Source organism: Lissotriton helveticus, chromosome 7 (genome assembly GCF_964261635.1).
Source record: "Lissotriton helveticus chromosome 7, aLisHel1.1, whole genome shotgun sequence".
Classification (NCBI taxonomy): domain Eukaryota; kingdom Metazoa; phylum Chordata; class Amphibia; order Caudata; family Salamandridae; genus Lissotriton; species Lissotriton helveticus.
The window spans coordinates 30,677,116-30,698,596 of record NC_136068.1 but is presented as its reverse complement, the minus strand read 5'-3'; the positions used below and the strand labels follow the sequence as shown (position 1 = coordinate 30,698,596).

Here is a 21,481-nt window from a genome sequence, read left to right as displayed (position 1 = left end):
TCTACAGGTAATTTTGTGGCGTTAGGTGATTTTAACATCCACCTTGAGGATCCCTCCAACACCTGCTAGGCGATCTCAAAGCTTTTGGGATCAACTTGGCTAACTCGGGAGCTACTCATGTGAAGGGCCACCTGTTAGACCCTATATTCTCCAACTCGGACAACCTGAAGTCAGGTCCTGCGTTGGCTCTGCCTTGGACAGACCATTTTATGGTGTCCGCACAGTGGCAGTTTGACATCTTAGCTGCGCCGGCCCCCAGAGTACATACCGTAGAAAGAGCTTGGTCTAGACTCCCTGTGGATACTTGGGCGGTACATCTGGAGGCATCTCGGCCTCCTTTAGGGTCCAACCCGCTGGTCGCAGATGAGAACTTAAATTCCTGGCTTACTAGCTCGCTGGACGCTCTCCTCCCTAAAAAGAAACAACTTACTAGAGGGAAGAGAGTGGGATCGGCGCCGTGGTATACATCTGAGCTGAGGGCACTGAGGAAAGGCTGCAAGAGGCTCGAGCGGACCTGGAGGAAAGACTGGAGCGAAACGAGCCGGAGAGATTATCGGGCGGCTCTTAGTACCTACAAGTCTGCTATTCGGGTAGCAAAATCTGGATTCTTTGAGGAGAGAATAGGCATGGCGGCCAACTCCTCGAAAGAATCATTCAGGGTCATTAAAGAACTCCTGAAAACTCCCGAACCTCTGGTCATTCACGAGGATCCCCGTGAGAAATGCTCAGAACTGGCCACCTTCTTTAAAACCAAAATGGATAACATCCTTGCATCTCTCCCCCAGTCATCTGAGGATGCTTCCTCTGGTGGCAGCGCGAGCCCTCAGTCCAGTGTGCGAACAGCAGAGTTGGTCTCTTTTGGTCCTGTCACTGTGGAGGAAGTTCTGACAGTCATGTCAACCATGAAAAGTGGTTCTCCAAAAGATCCTGCTCCTATGAAATACCTGAAGCAGGTAGCCCACACCATCGGCGGCCCAGTGACGGACCTTATAAACCTGTCTCTCTCCCAGGGTGTGGTACCCCCTGGTTGGAAAGGAGCGGTTGTTTAGGCTCTTTTAAAGAAGCCTAATCTGGACCCAGCAGATCTTACCAACTCTAGGCCTATATCCCTGCTCCCCGGCATCAGTAAGGTGGCGGAGAAGCTGGTGAATAGGTGCCTTTCGGGCTTCTTGGAGGCCAACTCCCTTTTGGGCGATTCCCAGACGGGCTTCCGCCCTGGTCAGGGGACCGATACTGCCCTGCTGGCAGTTGTGGAGAATGCGAGAAGCATTCTGGATTCAGGGGGATCGGTGGCAGTGATCCTCCTGGACCTTAGTGCTGCTTTTGATACCGTAGACCATCAGGTGCTTCTCCAACCGTTGTCGGGGGTGGGGGTCTCCGGGATGGCCCTCAAGTGGTTCGCTTCGTTTTTGGAAGGCCGGTCGTTTGAGGTGTGGGAAGGCCACGAGAAATCATCTCCGTTACCTCTCCAGTGTGGTGTGCCACAGGGCTCATCGTTGAGCCCTACCTTATTCAACGTCTATATGGCCCCCCTGGAGAGTGTGGTACGGCCTCTGGGTATCAAGATCATCAGCTATGCTGATGATACCCAGTTGGTGGTAGGCCTTTCCCAGTCGGCTCACCATCCCGACCGGCTGCACACGTGTCTGGATAAGATCTTCACGTGGATGTGCAGCTCAGCCCTCAAGCTTAAAGGCTCCAAAACGGAATTGATGCTGCTGGGGAATTCCTTTCCATCGTTATCTCCCAGCAGCTGGCCTATCTGTTTGGGACCAGCACCCACCCCCAAGCAGGAGATCAAGAGCCTGGGGGTGTGGCTCGAGCAGGACCTTTCTTTTAAAACAAATGCTAAAAAGACTGCTGGCGTGTGTTTTGGCCTGCTTCGATCAGCCCGGAAGATCTTACCCCTCCTTCCAGTGGCTTCCAGGAGGTTACTTATTCAGGGGCTTATCATCTCGCGGTTGGACTTCAGCAACGCGCTGTTCTTGGGTGCTCCAGAATCTACCCTGAACAAACTGCAACAAGTGCAGAATGCGGCCGCCAGGCTCCTGACGGGCCTTCCAAGGTGTCAATCTGCTCGCCCTGCATTGAAGGCGCTACACTGGCTCCCTGTCAGAGACAGGGTGAAATTCAAGTCGCTCTGTGTGGCCCATAAAATCTTGCAGGGGAATGGTCCACCTATCCTGGGGGATATGGTTTAGCCGTATAAGGCCTCTCGTTCCCTTCGCTCGGACCATCAACATTTGCTGCAGGTTGCGAGGGTGAAGAAGGCAAGGACTGGGGGGAGAAGATTCTCTGTAAATGTGGCCATGCTATGGAACTCTCTGCCTCTGTACTTACGCACGGAAACGAGTCTCCTTCGCTTCCGTAAGCTTTTAAAAACTCATTTATTTACTGTCTAGTTCTTGTGTTTACAGTGGCAGTGTCTTCTTCTGGATCAGCGCTGGGATGCCCAAGGGTAACCAGGCGCTATATAAAACTCGTTAATAATAATAATAATAATAATAATAATAATGATAATAGTTTGTCTAGAGTTAGGAACCAATGATGCGCTAAGCAGAGTGGGGGATTCTGCAAGACATAAAGGAAGAGGGAAAGGATCATCATTTTATATTGGGCTATCCTGCCCATGGGATTCAACGGCAGTGTCTTCCATTTTTGCAGGTCCACTCATGCCCTCTTAGTCACTGGTGTAAAGTTTTGTGCCCAAATTGAGCTCCGGGAGGAGCTCCATCCAGATCCCCAGGTATGGGAAACTTGAGTGCCAAATTAGGATACTGGATTGCCATGAGACAAAGTCACTGGAGTTGGTCAGGGGCACCAGCGTGGATTTAAACGGGTTAACCCACAGTCTAGATGCCTCACCAAAAAGATGGAGTATACAAAGACAACGCGGGCCTGTCAGCTCTGAATCCGCCATTACGTTAAGAACATCGTCTGCGTATAGTGTGATACGATCCTCCTGGGCCACCCCCCACCGGCAGCCTCTGATTTGGGTATTGCACCATATCCTATGGCCCAAGAGCTCAATTGCCAGTGTGAAGAGTAGCGGGGATAGGGGGCAGCCCTGGCAAGTTCCCCTACGAATGGGTTTGGGGTCAGCGAGGATTCCATTCACCTGAACACCGGCCTTGGGGTTTGAATAAAGCATGCGGACAAGTCCCTGGAACCGCTGACCCATACCCGCTTTCAGCAGCACCTCCTCCAAATATCCCCAGTGCATGGTATCGACCGCCTTTTCAAAGTCAATAAGGAGAAGGGCTAAGTTAATTGAGAGGAGGTGCAGATAGGCCAGGGCAATGTGGAGGATGCGGAGGCAGTGCCTCGTGCTTCTATGATGCATAAAGCCACACTGGTCAGGGTGAATGAAGGTAGTAAGCATTGGTCTAAGTCAGGTGGCCAGTATGGTGGCGTAGATTTTCACGTCAGTATTGATATGGGAAAATGGACAAAAGTCCAAACAGGAGGTCTACGGTGGTGGTGTCTTGGGGATTACTGCAATTGTGGCCATGTCACTGTCTGTGGTGAAGAGCCCTCTCTGAGCCACCTCCTCCTACAAGTCGTGGAGACGAGGTGTCAGTTCCTCCTGGAAAGTGGAGTCATACTATGCAGCAAACCCATCACAGCCCAGACGTCGCCACTGAGATGGCTGCATCTACCTCCTCCACAGAAATTGGCTGATCCAGCAGCTGAATTTTGATGGAAGGAAGTAATGGGAGAGGTATCTCCGGCAGGGGGTGGGGCCGTAGCTCAGGTCCATCCAGTGGAATTGCTGTAAAAAGGGTGCGATAGTACTCTTCAAAAGTATGCAATACTGTGAAGGGTGCGCTGGGTGCACCCCTGATTGACCTGGATCTCTGGTATGATCCGGTTGGCGAGGGGCGGAATGCAAGCCAGTAGAGAAGCTAACCATTCTTGACCCCCTCCCATAGTCCCTGGCTGTGGAGGCCCTCCACATTCGCTGTCTCTAGGGTGAGGTGTTGAATTTCTTACCTTACCAGGTCAAGCTGGCAAGTAACTTGTACCCCATTGCTTTGCGTGGCCAATTCTCCCTCCAGGCGGAGGGCCTGAGCCTCTAATTGGGCAAGATGGCATACCTGGGCCGGCTGCTTCTAACTATCCTTTGGCGTACCCGCTAATGGTGGCTTTCCCTGCCGCCTAGAGAGTGCCTGACGAATGAACCATGCCGGTATTAAGTTGAAATCTTTGTCCCAGCGCCTGTTTATATTTCTCGTCCTGGAGGAACCAGGTGTTTAGTCCCCAAACGGGTCGCAGTTTCCCTGTGGGGGTACCCAGATGAAGAAACAGAGGGGAGTGGTCTGAGAAGCAGTTAGAAAGGATTTTAATGTGGGTGACTGCCCCACAGTACAGGGCCCGCATAAATATGTAATCTATGCGGGCTTGACTATGATGGGCCGCCAATGTGTGGATGCACTGCAGTTGCAGAGGGTGCCATATCCTCCATACATCACACACATCCAGTATGGTGGCCCAGTCCAAGCGTCGTTGAGCACCTAAACATTGTCCCATCGAATGGGTCCTGGCTATGGGTGGGCGGAGTTCGCGGAATCCTATTACACGGAATTCTGCGGAGTCGAAAAACAACTTAGCCACGCTATGCAGAGTTCTGCTTGCAGGCAGAGTTTGCCGGCGCGCCCATCCACGTTGCGTTGGGAAAGCAGAGTATGTCCACGCTGTCCAAAATCGTGCATGAACGGCAATGCGTGGTTCTCTAGTGTGCTCTTGCATTCAAAATTGCACGTGAACAGCACCCCACAGTCCGTATAGGTGTGGCCATCTTGTTTTTCTTCTCTCTGGTATGGTGCTGGGCCTAAATTTTATCTCACCTTAATCTTTGTATCCTCCTTCCTTATTACTTTTCTACTCCTAATCCTAATATTAATTATTTATAAAAGTGTGTGTCTTTGTGTATTTTATGGTATTGTCTATATTATTTATTTCTTCTTCTTTACTTTGCCTTCCTTTTCCTTCTTATTAGTTCCCCACCCAGAACCATGGCAGAGGGGCGACTTCCTTGAGGGTGCGCCGCCGCCCATGTGTGCAGCCCCCAGCAATCTTTGGAGAGGAGGAGGTGGCAGCACTATTTTTATTTTTTTTTGCAACGCCATCACCCCGCTATGGTGACAGAATGTGGCAGCGGTTACCTCCTGCGGGAGCTTTGGGGGAGCTGGGGGATGGTGCACCAGTGCGGGCGGTGCACCAGCCTGGTTCGGCACACCGCCCAGCAGTTGAAGCACCATTGGGCAGACATTCTGCACCAGGAACATAACCTGGTAGGCACGTTGAGTATTAATTATTGTTGTGTTGTGTTTGTGATCTACTATGCTAAAAAAAATCTGAATAGTATGCTGCTAACACTCATGTAAATTATGTTTAGTTTACTCTGGTATATTATTGTGAGATCCAGTTTCTAGTTTCTGCTATGCAGATGCCGCTACCTAATCTCACTCATCAGGGTCTTGCTTTGCCTGATTTATTAAGAAACCATTGCAGACTGTTCTCCTGTCACTACATTGAGTCACTGAGTAGCGAGTTCTCTTTGTGACTTTGTTTATGTAGCTCGTACAATTCCAGGTTATTTAACTGAGTCCACACTGATGTGAAGCATGCATCTATTCATTGTAAAACAGGGAGACTGAGTTGGCTCATCAAGGGTGTTGAGAAATCGAAATAGATAGAATCAAAGATCTTTCACTGCAATACGTTAGTTCCAAATCTAGTTTTTGTTAAGGAGATTTGGAATATGGATTGAGCGTCAGTCGATACTAGTAGTACTATAGGTGATCTGGTTTAGCGGCTGAGTTTGCTTTCCATAACACATTTTGTGGAGAATATTAACAGAATCACTTATCTATTTTTATTTATCTTCTTAATCTCTTTCATCAGCATCCAAGGGCAGGAAGAGGGCTCTGCTGATCCTAGTAAGTCATTTTATGATTGTGGTGGACTTCTTAGGGTACTATCTTGGGGTATTGGAATGTTGGTGTTGTCTATCGTGAAGATTCAGATAGCAGGCCCGAGTATGCAAGTATTTTAAATAAAAACCACCATGTATGTTTGAGCATGCTTTCCTTTTCCTCTTTACGCCTAGCTCTAACACAGTTCAGTTCATGAGACAGTGGCCTTGGTCATCATGGATCACACACCATACCCTCCAATGTAGTGTGCTGTAGACCCGTTCATTTATAGTTACAGTATACCATCAGTTTCCATAACTGTGCAACAAGGCTGGAAAAAAGTATGAGGTCCCACTCCCATTGCTTTTGCCACCCAACACCATATGTCCTTCATTGACCGTTATTCCACGCCTGGCTTGTCTAGCTTTCTGAACTAACCAATCAAATGCTTAGAGTGATATTTTGAACATACTTACGTGCTAACTGAGCTATAGTGTTGCATTGCAAATGTATCTGGTGTTGCGTATCTGGGATCTAAATTATGTTTAATGTTTTATTCTAGCCACACAGAACATTGGTGATACCGGCTTCAATGCTGCTGCAGTAGGAGATGGTTATAGGAAAAACAGGAGGGGACCCATAAACCGAGTTGGGATGGGTATACTGTGTAAACAAAAACAATTCCCAACAGGTATTATTGAGAGACAATTTCAATTGTGCATGCCTGAAGGCATTACTGAGAACAGAAACAAGGAGTCAGAAGGATTTTAGAGGAACGGTGGTATTATTCACCAAGGACAAGGGCATTCAACATATGTTTACAGTTTTCAACAGCACTGTAAAGATTAGATCTTGTGACAACCCAGTGGCACTTGGTGCAAGGTGCTATATACAGTTTCTGTGAAGTGAAAGTGCAAGTGCTTAAAAACAGCATTGGTGGCGCATAGAATATGGTATATGCATCAATTACAGCTTCAATTATAATAAAACAAGTTACAGTCACTTGAGAAAATTATTTTCTTGTAGAAAGCTGAAAGTGTCATATGCGTCATTTGATTCAAGCTGTGTGGTCGACGGCGTTTCGATCCCCTTGAGTCGGGATCGTCATCAGGACGGGGTTGTTCTTAATGAATACAGTGCTGTGGACAAGGAAGGGTAATGGTGAGGGTGGTTGGTGGAAATGGCGAGAGCGGGTAGGCGTGGGTCGGGGGAGGGGAGGTAGTGCGGGGGTGAGGGCGCACTCGGGAGGACTAAGGGGCAAGGTATATAGTGTTTAGGGCGGGGTGAAGGTAGTGGTGGCCGCAGAGGGTGGGGTGATATTTGGGGGTGCCTAATGTGAAGGGTAGGTCTGTTTATTTGAGTGGGGTCGTGTTCCACAAGGCAAAAGGAAATTAACTTACAAAAACCAGGCAGGGATGCGTGGCTTACAGCTTACGGAATGAATGCGTGCTGGTCACTGGAAGGAAAAAGGGCAATTATTAGGTACAGGACGCATAGGTAAATGGTAGGTACCAGACCCGCGCTGGGGGTGTCAGTACCTGGTAGCGTCTTGTCCTGGGACTGCTCACGTGGTTGGGCAGCTCCTGAAAAGGAAGACAAGGGGTGTGTGGTCACTAAGACGGAGAAGTACCCATGATCGGACTCGAGGAGCGCGATTAGGCGTGCAGCCGGAGGCCGACGGTGAGACTCTTACCTTGGAAGAGGAGGGGCACAGAGGGCAATTGCTCATCTGGCGTGGCTGTACGGCACTTAATGCAGCGGCAGACCGCGTCTTCTCTGGGTCTTAGAAATTATACCAGCTACCGCGCGGTGGAGGCGGGGTAGGGGGCGTGTGTCTGGGGGCGGGATCTGCAGGTGAATGCAGAGGTGTCGCGGAGTCATTGGTGAGGGTGAGGGCGGGGGGCGGGGAGTCGGTAGGGCGGTGGAGGGTTACTGGGGCAACCAGAATAATCAGGAAGTTACAGAACTCGAGTCGGCGCATTGGGGAATGCGCGTCTGGGAAGGTCCAGGGAGTGGGAGCCAAGTGCATGTATAGGAGAAGCGTAAATTGTGCCAAGAAAAAAAGACAAATTGAAAACTATGTACATTGGACGCAAGGTGATGCAAACATGAGAAAATCAGAAATGTTGGCAAAATGAAATACAAGACATACACATTGGTAAAAACAAGTCTGGCTGGCAGCAGAACAAAGAAGAGCTAATGGTTAACATTGATTCGGTCATGGTATAAAACCGGACAGTTAGTTACATAGAGCAAAAGGTGGGCGCCAGTTTAGAAAAGGGGGGAGCGGGGCGGGGGTACAGGGTCAAGGGCTGCTCATATGGTTAAGGATCGGTTCTCATGTTATCTTAAGCCATATGTGTTGGCAGGGGCGCGTGGTAGAGGAGGTGGTCAAAGGGGTGATTTAAATGGAGATAGTATTAGTCCATTCGTCCAGGGTGTTGAGCCCCTGATTGACCGAGTCAACTTTGGCAATCCATTTGCATTCTGCTCTGTTGAGCAGGGCCTTCATGTTACCTCCTCTGAGAGGTAAGGTGGGTTTCTCAATGACCTGCCATCTGAGGTCCGAGTCCGTGTGCGAATGCTCAATGAAGTGCGAGACCAGAGGTGCTGTAAGTACCTTGCAGTTAATTCTGCTTTTGTGTTGTATGATACGCTGTTTTATCATTTGTGTTGTCTGGCCGATGTAAATCAGATCACACGGGCATCGGATAGCGTAAATAACGTTCTGGGTTTTGCAGTTGGATTGTTGGGTGAGGTGGTGTGTCTGGCCCTTGAATGTGAATTCTTTGGTGTTGGTTGTCAACTCGCACACGCTACATGATTGGCATTTAAAATGTCCAATGACCGGGGGCAGGCCCCAGGATGCTGTGATGGTGTTTTTCTCTGTACTGGGAGCCGGCCACGTAATGGCATGCACTAGGTGGTTGGCAATGTTGTTACCTCTCTGATATGAGAACAGAGGCGGTTCATTGAATTGTTCTTCCGAACGTAGGACAGCCCAGTTCTTTTTAATTATCTTTGCTACTCTGTTGCTGTCGGGGCTGAATACTGAGACAAAGGGGATCCTCTTCAAGGTTTTTTTGTTTAGATTTGGCCTCAGTAAGTCCTCCCGGTGGTTGTACCAGGCCCGTTTTCTGGCCTGTTTGACCAGACGTCGTGGATAGCCCCTGTTGATCAATTTAGAGGCTAGAATGTCCGCTTCCCTGAAGTAGTCCTTGCGCCATTTGCAATTTCTCCGAATGCGGAGAAATTGGCCAAAGGGGAGACCATCGCGGAGACCTCTGGGGTGGTTGCTTGAATAGTGCAGCAACGTATTGCGTTCAGTCGGTTTGCGGTAGAGCACAGTTCCAATTTTACCTTCCTCCGCATGTATTGTGACATCAAGGAAGTGTAGGTCATTAGGTTTGGTTTCGTATGTGAATCTGAGATGTTCCTGGGAAGAGTTTAGCCAGTCAATACATGGTTGAAGAGAGTTAGCAGAGCCATTCCAAAATAGTAGAATATCATCGATATATCGACGCCACAGGTGGATTTGGGGTCGATATGGATTGATCTGGTTGAGGAACAATGATTTCTCAAGGGCATGTACATAAAGGATGGCAAAATTTGGAGCGAAGCAAGCGCCCATCGCTACTCCCTTGATTTGCAGGTAGTAGATGTTTTTGTACATGAAGTAATTGTTTTGTAATGCCACTCTCAAAAGATCCATAATGAAATCTGTGGGGATCTTGGGTGGTTGTGGTCTGGTGCTCAATAGATTTTTGATAACCTGGAGTCCTTCACAATGGGGAATGTTCGTATAAAGGGACTGTTGAAAACTGTAAACATATGTTGAATGCCCTTGTCCTTGGTGAATAATACCACCGTTCCTCTAAAATCCTTCTGACTCCTTGTTTCTGTTCTCAGTAATGCCTTCAGGCATGCACAATTGAAATTGTCTCTCAATAATACCTGTTGGGAATTGTTTTTGTTTACGCAGTAGGAGATGGGTCAGTTGGAGGGGGAGTAGCGGCAGCACGGACGGGCACTGGTAAGTCACATAATTTCTTACAATTACTAGCTGTTACCATGGCTTCGCTCGTCATCATCAAAAATGACCGTGAAGCGAAACCCTCCCCCAGCTTTACCAGCCACAGCAGTGGTTGAGTTTTTATGGCCTCTTCTATCTGCAACACAGCAAAATCTCACATAATAAGCTTTGATGGCTTGAGGGAGACATGAAAGAATGAAAGTTAACTAATAAGAAAGGAAATGGTATATGAGTGAAAGGGTGTTTGGATAAAGGGTTGCTGTTGAATGGGTGGAAGGGAGAAAGTAAAGCTTAATCATGGCGGCTATGGGTGAATTAGAATGAAAAGATTAATGAATATTTGGATTGTTTGGATGAATAAACAAGGCAGGTCCTTTTCTGCTGCTCACCTGCTCTGCTTGCTTGGTTTATATAGGGTTAATACCTATCATTCAAAGCTATGATTCTAAGTGGGGGTTATTTATTATTTTTACTTTTTGTTCTACTCCCTTGACTCGCTGTATTTGTTAAGTGAGCACGATCTATCCTACCTATAATTCATCATCTCCACCCTCCGCCCACATCATTTTGGCCAACTATGTCCGAAGTGCAGTATGGGTTAATCAATTTGTGACTGCAGTATTGGCTGTGGAAGGTGTGTCTGCTTCAGTTAATGCGGAATTTACAATTTTTCAATGCATTGCAAACCGAACACACAAGGTGTGTTGTCCCTTCGCCCACTAAGTCACCTCTTAGTACTTCACTCCTTTATTGTTTCCTAAGCTCTTCCATACCAACCTACCGAATTGGAAAATCCATTATTGGTATGTGCCATAACCATAATTAATGCGATACCCATGTGAGGTGATTCCAGAACACATTTCATGGTTTCCCATAACAGATTTAATTTACACTTGTTCATATTTTTCCTTTTCAAATTGTACTGTGACTGAATAAGCGAAAGACGCTGAACCTATGATCAGTGTAGTGGCCCTACTATTATATATATATATATGTGTGTGTATATATATATATATATATACATATATATATATATATATATATATATATATATATATATGTACATATATATATATATATATATATATATATATATATATATATATATATATATATATATATATATATATATATATATATGTGTGTGTGTGTGTGTATATATATATATATATATATATATATTATATATTTTTATATACATATATATGCTCTACCATACCTGTCTAATCCCTACCCCTTGAAGTTGCTAAAATCAAGTTTCCTTCCATTGGTTACTACCTACCAATGAATTTGTTGGAAATACGTGGTGGCGGGCGAGGCTATAGAGTAAAGTGAGGGTAAGTGCATGATTTGATGTCAAGTTTGGCATATGGGATACACATTGACAAATGTGCCAATAAAATATATATAGTAAGTTCCTTTACCTGTAGTGCAGTCAATTACATTAATTTTCCTCAATGTCGTCTTATGGCAGACAGGATAATATATTAATATCCACATTTCATACATGAGGTGTGTGACTGATATAGTATCTTATTTATTATTCATCTGCCTCTTTGGAGGCAGGGTAGAAAGAGAAATGCATTTGGTGAAGAGTAGGGCCATTGGAATTAAAAATAGATAAATGTCAACTACAGCTGCAGACAGAGGCGCTGGGTAGCAATGAGCATGGCTTCATTATTTTAGCAGCAAACACAATTTGTACTCCATATAGTGCATAATGCTGTACTCATCAATTAGAAGTCATGTATTTTTCAACTCAAAGTGTCTGACTCTGTTTATAGTTACTCGAAAAGCATTAACACGAAAAAAAATCGAAACATCGTATTTTTTAAATTCTGTGATGTTATTCTCAGCCTTTTAATACTTTTCTGCCACACAGTAAGTGCTTTTTTTATACTTGGCAACATGTGGGGGTAAAACATAAAATTGGCCTTGTCACTCTCCTAATCATAATCACATCAAATAAATTCCAATTACCCCAGGGGACCAGTAATGTACTGCTACTGTGCCACCTAGTAATTTAAAACAGATATTTGCACAGAGCATTATTTACAATTTGTCTTTTTAGTTTTTCTCAATATAGCTGCTCCTGCTGGTCCATCCGGACAAACTAACAGGCTGGAGAGATCAGCCTATCTGCGGTGGCAGAAGGTGGAGTATATCAGGCAGCAATACCGGCGGCTGGTGGTCCTGCAAGAGGAGAAGGAGGAGGAAGAGGAGGAAATTAATGCACAGCAGCCGGTTCCCAGTGGAGCCGGTCCCCCTCAGCATCCAGCCTGCTGGCCATCCCATCGCCGGCTGCCGCTAGCCAACTGCTGACACCCCACCACACTGGCAACAGGTCATTGCTGCGCTACATCCAGCAGTGGCTGGACACCCTCGAGGGCCAGCTCACCACGATGGGGTAGAGCCTGGAAGAGCTCTGGACCGACATCCATAATGTCTCTTCTAGCCCTTTTTTCTTGGACATTTGGAGTTTTGTGGCTTTGGTAAGTTTTGTTTGGGAAAGGGGTGGGCATGTTTGGGCCAGAGTGTGTGGGTTTCTTTTTTTCTTTTTATTTTTTTATTAAAAGTTTACAATTTTTCCAAGAAATCCAGTAAGTGTTACAGCACACTCATACAAATTATATCATTTCTACCATGACACAAATATTTTCCAAATAATTCAATGCACCATAAATAGCAAACATAGAACCGAAATATTTACATTTTTTAAACCGTAATGGCAGGTATATTACCAAAAGCGGCATCAATCAGCTCTCCATTAATCATTGCATTTTTCCAATTAGCTATAGGTTGCCATATCTTCCCGCCCAGTATTCTAGCTCTTCGTCCCTTTCTGTCATATATTGCTTTTTCCAAGTTATAGGTAGAGAGTAACCTGGCAATCCAATTTTGAAAGGTTGGTGGTACCCTATCGAGCCATGATCTTGCTATGCATATTCGATAAACTGCGGTTACCATAAACAGAAACTCCGTGGGAATACCCACTGCCCCTGCCAGCACCCCCAGCATTATTAATTCATCTGTGAGCTTAATCTTTAATCCCAATGAACCCTCAATAGCAACCTTTAAAGAATACAATTGTGGGCATTGTGAGAACATATGGACGATGTCTGCATTACTTGAGCTGCGATCCCATTTTTTCTGCCCACTTCGTGGCAAACGTAACCCTGTCATCACTTTTATATATATAGAGTTCTGAGTAAAGCTGTCGAATTGTACAGTGAGTGCAGCGCTCTATGTAGTCCATTATGCGGCAATGGCCGAAACCCGGTGCGCCCCCCTGTTCATTTAAAAGGTAGCTTCTTACCTGTAGGTATTTGAAGAAACTACTGCCTGATAGCTTAAATTTTATTTGAAGATCGTGAAACTGTAGGATACCCCCCTGTTGATCCATGAGTTTCCACACCTTCTTGATCCCTTTGTTTTCCCAGTCCCTCATGACCGTATCCCTAAAAATATCCCCTGGTAAGGAGTGGTTGGTGTACAGTTGTGTGTAGCTATTGCATCTGCCTAAGCCCATTTTTTTTTAAACCGCCTTCCAAATGTTAGAAGCAGCTCGTAATGTCTTGAACCTTGTGTGTTTGAAGTAGCTAAAATCAATTGTGTTCAAAAAACCATTCTCTGCCCCATCACCCAGCAGTGCAGTATATACATTAGTGAAACCAGGTGTGTCATCCCCTTGCTCGGTTCCCCCGCTCCCTATAAGCCCTTGGAAATACTGCATGGCTGCAGCCCAGTAGTAGAGCCTAAAGTCTGGGGCCCCCATCCCCCCTTTTCCCTAGGTAATGTAAGGTATCGATAGGCTCTCCTGGTCTTTCCCTGCGCCCAGATAAATCTATTTAGTATTGCTTCTATTTTATGAAACCATGAATGGTCAATAAGCAGTGGGATGGCTCTAAACATATACAAGAACTTCAGGAATGTAATCATCTTGATCACGTTTATACGGTCCATCAAAGTCAAATGCAGATTGTGCATCCTTTCAGTGTTTTCCTTTACTTTACTTAGTAGAGGTCTCATATTAAGCTCTACCAGTCTGTCTAAATCAGCGGTGACCTTTATCCCTAAATATGTGGCTTCCTCGACCACTCTAGTGTCTTGATGTATCATGAATCTGTTCTGTACTATCTGCGTTTTCCCTTTGTTTATCAGATATCCTGATCCTGCCCCAAAGTATGTTGCCTCCTTCTCTGTCTACGGAATAGCCCTCTCTGGGTTTGTTGTAATAATGGCTACATCGTCCACGTACGCGAAAATTTTGTAATCTTTGCCATGCAGTTTTACTGGAGGGATAATGTGCCGGGATGCCCCAGGGTAGCTGTGCGCTATATAAGTTTTTTTAATAATGTTGTTCCTTTCTAACCTACGCAGAATAGGGTCAATGTACAAGGCGAACAGGAGGGGCGATGCTGGACAGCCCTGTCTTGTCCCACGCCTTATCTGCACTGTCTCAGTGTAGCCTTTATTGATTCTTACTCTCGCAGTCAGATCTAGATATAGGGCCTGGATTGCTTTAATATAGCCCTTGCCAATGCCAAACCACTCCAGCACTTTCCACAGATAGTTCCAGGAGACCCTGTCGAAGGCCTTCTACGCATCCAGAATACAGCCGCGACAGGGTCCCCTGCAACCCCCGTGGCATCTAAAATAGTGATCATCTGTCTTATGTGCTGAGTGGTCCCTTTCCCTGGAATAAATCCGTGCTGTGAAGTGCTAACTAAATGCTCAATAACCCTACTTAACCTTTGTGCCAGAGTCTTAGAGAAAATGTTGGCATCCGCATTCATAAGCGTTATTGGCCTATAAGACCCTGGTTCTAGCGGGGGTTTATTCTTCTTAAGTATCACTATGATGTCCGCCCCTGCCCAGGAATGTGGAACTGAATTCCCTAACTGTGCCTGGATAAGAGTCTCGTGCATGTCCTTCCCCAATGTGTCCCAAAAAGTTTTATAAAATTCTGCCAGAATTTGATCCGGGCCTGTAGCTTTCCCCGAAGGGAGGTTAACCACTGCATCCTGTACTTCCTGTAAAGTCAGTATAAGATCTAACTCCTCTTTCTCCTCTTCCTGTAACACTGCATGTGGTATGTCTGTCAGATACTCCGTAATTTCTAAATCTGTTTTACTAAGGCTCTGATCGTATAGGGCAGCGTAGAATTTCCTAAAAATCTCCCGAACATCTGCTATCTTATTTACTACGCCTCCCGCCCCATTATTAATTTCCTTTATTTCACCTGCCGCCAAGTTTTGCCTAGTACGGATTGCTAGGAGGTGACCTACTCTCTCGTTATATTCATAGCATTTTTCCTTTTTGGCCAGGTAATTACCTGCCGCCTTCCTTACTATACTTTCGCTAGCCTCTGCTTTGTTCAATCTTAAATTTAACAGTATATCCTCTATTGGATCTTGGTTGGAGATGGCGAAAATTAGGCGGTCTTCACTTTCTCCTTGTTGGCCCTCTGAAGCGTGTAACAGAGAGTTTCCCCCCTAATTCCAGCCTTAAAGGCGTCCCAGACCATGCCAGGGGAGGCTGAGCCCTTATTAATCTCCCAAAGCTGCCGAATCCAGATCTGCATTCTGTTAATATAGCTTTCTTCTCTTAAAAGCCCTCTCTCAAAAGTCCAGATGTAAGGCTTTCTTACCCCCCTGATGGCCGGCGGGAGAGTAAACACGAGCGGATTATGATCTTACAGTATCTTGGGAAGCCTCTCCAGCTGGCTACCACTTAGCAGAGAGCTTGAAATCAAAAAGTAATCTAACCTGGCCACCATCCTTTGTAGCGCCGAGTAATATGTGCTCCCTGTCCCAAGCGGATTGTTCTGAGCCCACACACCCACCAGTACATTATGTCGCTCTAGATTACATATAGTTTTACATGTTCTCTTCTTCCGTCCCCCGTATGTGCCCCCTCCCGTCATACCGAAACCCGCCAGACCATTGATATTAAAGTCCCCGCAACAGATGATTGGTTCCGGCCATAAAGACAGCTCCTGGTCTAAAAATTCAAAAACCTCTGGTTCATCATCTGTAGAGCCATAAACAGAAACAATTGTACAACATCCCGCCGCTGATCCTCCTTCGATCATTACCCATCTCCCCCAATGAGCCTCTTTTTTTCTTTTAATTTTGAAGACACCCTTCCTGGCTAATATGGCCACCCCTCTTGTCTTAGATCCTTGTCTTGTATATGCGAGCACATCAAAGCCCATTTGATCCAACATACATTTATTGTTCCCCTCTATATGAGTCTCTTGGAAGCAGGCTACGTCTAATTTTCAAAATTCTTAACATAGCAGCCACTTGCTGTCTCTTCCCCCCATCATTTAGACCGCAAATATTTATGGAGGCGATCCTTAATGCCATCTATACTTGCTAAAAATTTCCTTACTGGTAACCCCGCTATTCCTCCCCTCAACTAGTGTATTCAGTGCATTTACCCAAACGAAATTGTGTCTGTGTAGTTTCTCCTCTTGTGCTGTGTTTACCAGACAACCATCCTTATCTCCCTGCTCCCCCCTCTTCTCCCCCTCCCCCTGAGATCCCACCCCCCCTTCTATGGGCAAACAGGCAAGGCATGACCTATGTGTAGCCTCTATAGGTTGTAGTGTCGCCTCCCTCTCCTACCCGCGCCTACTAATCTATCCTGAGTATTTTGAGCTGGTTATGAGCTATATCTGTCCTATGGAGTTTTGACAGGGTTTTTCCCTCTATTGTTCCTCCCCCTGTGCTGTTCAGTAAGTTCCAAAAGGAATTCCCCTGCCTTGATTTCCGAGAAGAACATCCTAGTCTGTCCCCCATTAATGACCTTTAGTTTCTCCGGAAACATTAAATATGCCTCTGCGCCTTGTTTTTGGAGAGGGGTGATCAATTGCCTTAGCTTCCATCTCCTCTCAACTGTTATGTGACAAAAGTCGGGTCTTGCAAAAAATGTGACCCCCTCATATGTTTTTTTGGAAACAGGCCTGGCTCTATCCATGATTTCCTGTCTTGCCAAGAAATTCCCTAAGAACACTAACATCGCCCTAGGCAGAGTGTCTTGGTTGTCCCCTCGTTTCTTCTTCAGTAACAGTGGGAATCTGTGCGCTCTCTGAACCTCCGTCTCCCATTGCCACTGGGACTCAGGGAAGGCCCCCTTCAACAGCTTAATAACATACCCTCTTGCATCCTGCCCTTCCACCCCTTCTTCTAATCCAAGAAGTCTCACATTGTTACGCCTCGGGCGGTTTTCAAAATCTTCAATCTTCCATTGAAGGTCTTCCACAACCTTCACTTGCTCAATTTTGAAAGTCTGCCAATCTGTTGCCTCATCTTCCAATCTACCAGTTCTTTCTTCCACTTGAGAGACCCTTTCCTCAACTTCTTCGTACTTCTTGTATATTTTCCTAAGCGATGCTTGAATCTTTTTTGTATCTTGCCTTGCTGTCCGGCTTTCCGCCCTGGCCTCAGTCTGTATCTGTTTCAGCGTGTTAAACATTAAATCCATTGTAACATTCTGCGCTGGAGGCCTTACATTCACCCCTCCAATCGCCCCTTCTCCATGACTACTTTCTTGGTATACACCAGAGGTGGCTGAGTAGTCCCACAATAGTTTTTTATTCATGCTGCCCAGAGACCCCCCTCCTTCCCGTCTTGCCACAAGTTTCTTTTTCTTTTGTGTGCTTTTGTCCCTGGAGCCTCCACTCCTATCTGAGTCTGTGGTAAGGTCTGTGGAGCTTTCCCCCTGTGGTCGCTTGTACAGGTAGAGTCTGACCCTTCATTGACTGGAAAAAACTCTGGAGAGCCCCCTCTTTCCCCTTACTCTCAGCCCGCTCCTGCTGTGAGTCCAGGCTTATCAGGCTCTCCCATTTGGGTTCATGACTCTGGCTACTATCATTAGTTAGTCCTGCCTCGACTAGCAGCAAGGCATCCAGCATCTGTGTGTTATTTTGCCTTTTTATTAAAAAGAAGTAGCTCCAGCCTCCCCTGGTCCCCCCCGCTCACCAATGGTGTGTTCATCGCTCCTTCTGTGTGTCGGGCGATTTCCGCGGGAAGCGTGTCCTCTGGGTCCGCTCCTACCGGTTGCTCGGCAACCATGACGCTTGCGTCCTCGAGGACGGCTTTCTCAGATCCAGCGTCTATCGAGGAGGGATGACTCATCAGGAAGCTGGCTGACTCCTCATCTTGTCCCGGGACATTAGGCAGTGATTTAGCAGCCAAAGACTCCGTTAAGGTAGGCTGCCTAAGAGTAATAATATCCTTGTTGGGGTGTGGGGGTTCGCCCGCTGAGAGCTGGCTATTTCTATTACACGCGAGCCGGCATCCTGCTGTGACTCTTTCTGTGCTTTAATCGCCGTAGCGTGTGTCAATCTTGGCTCCTGTTTCTTTTCAGCTCATTCTGCTTTCTTCTGCTGAGCCTTTGACATCGCGCTGGTTGCAGGGGTCAGTTTCTTGCTTGTGGCAGGCATCTTTGGTATTGCCCCTGGTCCTGAGCCGTCTCGTTGTCCTGGCCCTTTAATCGTGCCAGTTGCAACCGGCAGAGACTTCTCCTTTTCCTTTTCGTGTCTTATGCGCTGAGACATCCCCCGGGATGTTTTAATGCCGCTGTATAAACTCCTCTAATAATTCTTCAAGACTTGCAGTGCTGTCAAAGCCGCTCGCTTTAACCAGTACTCTCCGCGGATACTGCTCCTTGCATGCAGATGATTCAGCCCACGGGACAGCAGCATAACTATGCTCAAATTACCGACTGCATTCTATAGGCAGGAGAGAGAGTGATGTGCGACTTCCCTCTACAACCCTGTAGCGGCCATCTTGCCTCTTTGCCGCTCGAGTGGGTGGGTTTCTTTGTAAATAAATAAAGGGGAAAACTATTTTTTTAATTTTATTTATGCCTGAAGTCATTTTTTGTACTTTTACTTTGCACTGCTGCCTTCAAGTAGTTTTATGCAGCCTGTTTATTTGCTTGTAACTTAGGAGAGTGCAGCTCTTAGTTTCTAGGTTTATAATTCTCTAACTATCCTGACCATTATTGGTAATGCTGCCATGATGACCTATATTGTGTGGAACTATCTAGATAAAAATCAGCAGCAGTAAATCTATGTATTACTAATTTAAATTACATCCCTACTGGTTGTCGTACCTGAATATACATGCAGCAATAACAGGTGAGGCGCACCACAACTTCACAAGCGAGGTCCTACTTCCACTTCCACCCAAGCGAGCTCCAACTGTAGGAATGAGCTGAAGGATTGATTAATTATCCATCGTAGGCAACTAAATGGAAGTAGAAAGAATGAGTAAATGGGTTATATATTTATCAAAGATTTACAAAGAAATGATTCCACCCGAGTACTACGTGATGACACGATAAAAATACCTGATTGTGCTAAAATAGAAAAAATAGCAATACTAGTAAGATTTGGCTAATGTGTAGCTAGCAGTATTATTTGTGAAATCCTCATGTTATAAAAAATTGACTCAAAGTCAGGAGTAGACAAGCTTAGGTTAGGCGTTTACGGTTGGGCAACATAAGGCCTGAATGATGATGCTGACAACTAATGTTCTTCATTCTATACCTAAAAAAAATATGGATCATTCTTAATGCGTAGGTCAGTAATGTGCTGGTGTGGGCTACTGCTTAGAAGATTCTACAGTAGGTTGGTGTTGGTTTCACTGCACCCGCTCCAACAAGTCTGTGATCCATTGATGGTGTAATTTAAGCTACGCCTCATTAAATCACACTGCTCGGGGGAAGAGTTATAGGGGTTTGATGAATGGATGGATAATGGGAAAGGTTTGAGGAAGACAAACACTACAACACAAGGCCAACATAAATCTGGCTATAAGCAGCAGCACATCATTCGCCACCAATCTGTTGTTAGAAGGAAACAAAATAATTTTTATGACAGAGTACAGATAAATGCATTCCAAACAGTCCTCTGCCCCCAAGAACCAATTTATCATATATCTAAATGTTCTGTCTTCTAGGTTAGGGACTTAACCCACCCACCCACCCACCCACTTCCCTTAGTTAAAATGATAGTTAAAAGAAAAATTTTACTGTATTACAAAATTGGGTAGGTCACCTGCATTCTCCCCTGCACTGTCCACTCTTTGAGGCCCATCTGTACTGGTCCGGTAGGTAAGCAGGAGTGTTGTTGAGCTGAGCTAGCTTTTGCCTTTCATTTGTGAAGGAGAGTAGAAGAAGGGGTTTGGATTTTAAAAGAGAAACTGTATTTTAGAATCAAGGAGAAGGACAGAAGGAAGGTAAGCTTCATGAGGAGTGTATCAAGAAGAGGCAGAGCAAAAATACAAAAGTGGTACTCAGAGTATCTCTTTTACCACAAGTCCAAAACATATACCCACACACACAGCAGCATTTAACAAAAGTAAATGCAACTCTCTCTATTTCACACAGCTGAGTACTATGCCACAGACTCTTGGTTTACCTTTGTACTGCAGTCGATACTCAATAACTTCTTGCTTCTAGCTATGAGGTAGTCCTGCCACTCCCACCCTGAGTTCTTCCATGATACTCCTCCACTCCTGACTCCGAGTAACACCGTCTCAGCACAGTCATCATCATCATGAATCATGATGACCCGAGCAAGATCTGCATGGAGTGCACTGCTGTTGAAGAACAAGTAGAGAAACATAATTGCAGTATTTTGCATAGGTTTTCAAACTGAATATTCTGGTCCCTGAAGAATCAGAAAAAAGGAGAAAAGCCTGCAATTAAATCTGGCTAAGTTGAAAGGGCTGATCACCTACATGGAAAAAAAATACCGCCCATCACTCAAGCCCTAAACAATGCAAATCAATAATCATCCTATATTACAGTCAACACACCCTCCCTCTGTGTCTGCCACCACGTGAAGCATCAATCAACTTAAATTCTCACTCCCGCAATCAGCCACTCACCATTGCAATAGTTGAAGTTACCTCATCCATTCCAAGCACGGGTAGTTCAGGGTCGGTATTCACTTATCTTTAATGCAGGCAACACATTGTAGGTAATACATAATTTTATGGTGCAGCCCTTCTAGTGCTAAGTGATGCAAAAAGGAATAGGCAATAGGCATGTGAGGGCGCAGGCATTGCCACCAATGTCATGAAGGAATTGTGGAGGCTTCGTCAATGCACACTGGTCCAACTGCAATCCGGCAATATATATGTGACTAATAAAAAAGGTGGGGCAGCATAAATCTGACACAAACATAATAATGTTCCTCTAGCAAATTTAGTTTTTTTTACAAAGAAAGCAATAAGTTCAAGCAAGAAAAAATATAAAAGTTCTATGGAGGCACTGGCATACTCAGTCTCGGAAGTAGAGTTAGTCCTCAAAGTCAGGAGTTTCACCCAGAAGTTGGCCAGCAAACACATTTGATTTAATTTTGGACCAATCACTCCTCCACCTTGTGTGCTTCAGGAACTGTGTAATTGTGTGGTATAAAATGTTGGTTCATTTTGATCATAGTCAATCTCTCTACATTTTGATGCAAGAGAGTGGTCGTTCTCACTGAGACGACCACACCAGCTGCACT

At 45.7% G+C, this 21,481-nt stretch overlaps 1 protein-coding gene across 1 annotated transcript in view; it reads left to right on the top strand.

The window, feature by feature from the left end:
• The first annotated feature begins 626 nt into the window (after nucleotides 1-626).
• LOC144768904 (cell adhesion molecule CEACAM6-like) overlaps nucleotides 627-21,481 on the top strand; it is a 113,623-nt gene continuing 92,768 nt past the window's right edge. The window contains exon 1 of the mRNA XM_078652917.1: nucleotides 627-953. Within this exon, the coding sequence (XP_078509043.1) occupies nucleotides 627-953 (327 nt within the window). The remainder of the gene's footprint in view (nucleotides 954-21,481) is intronic.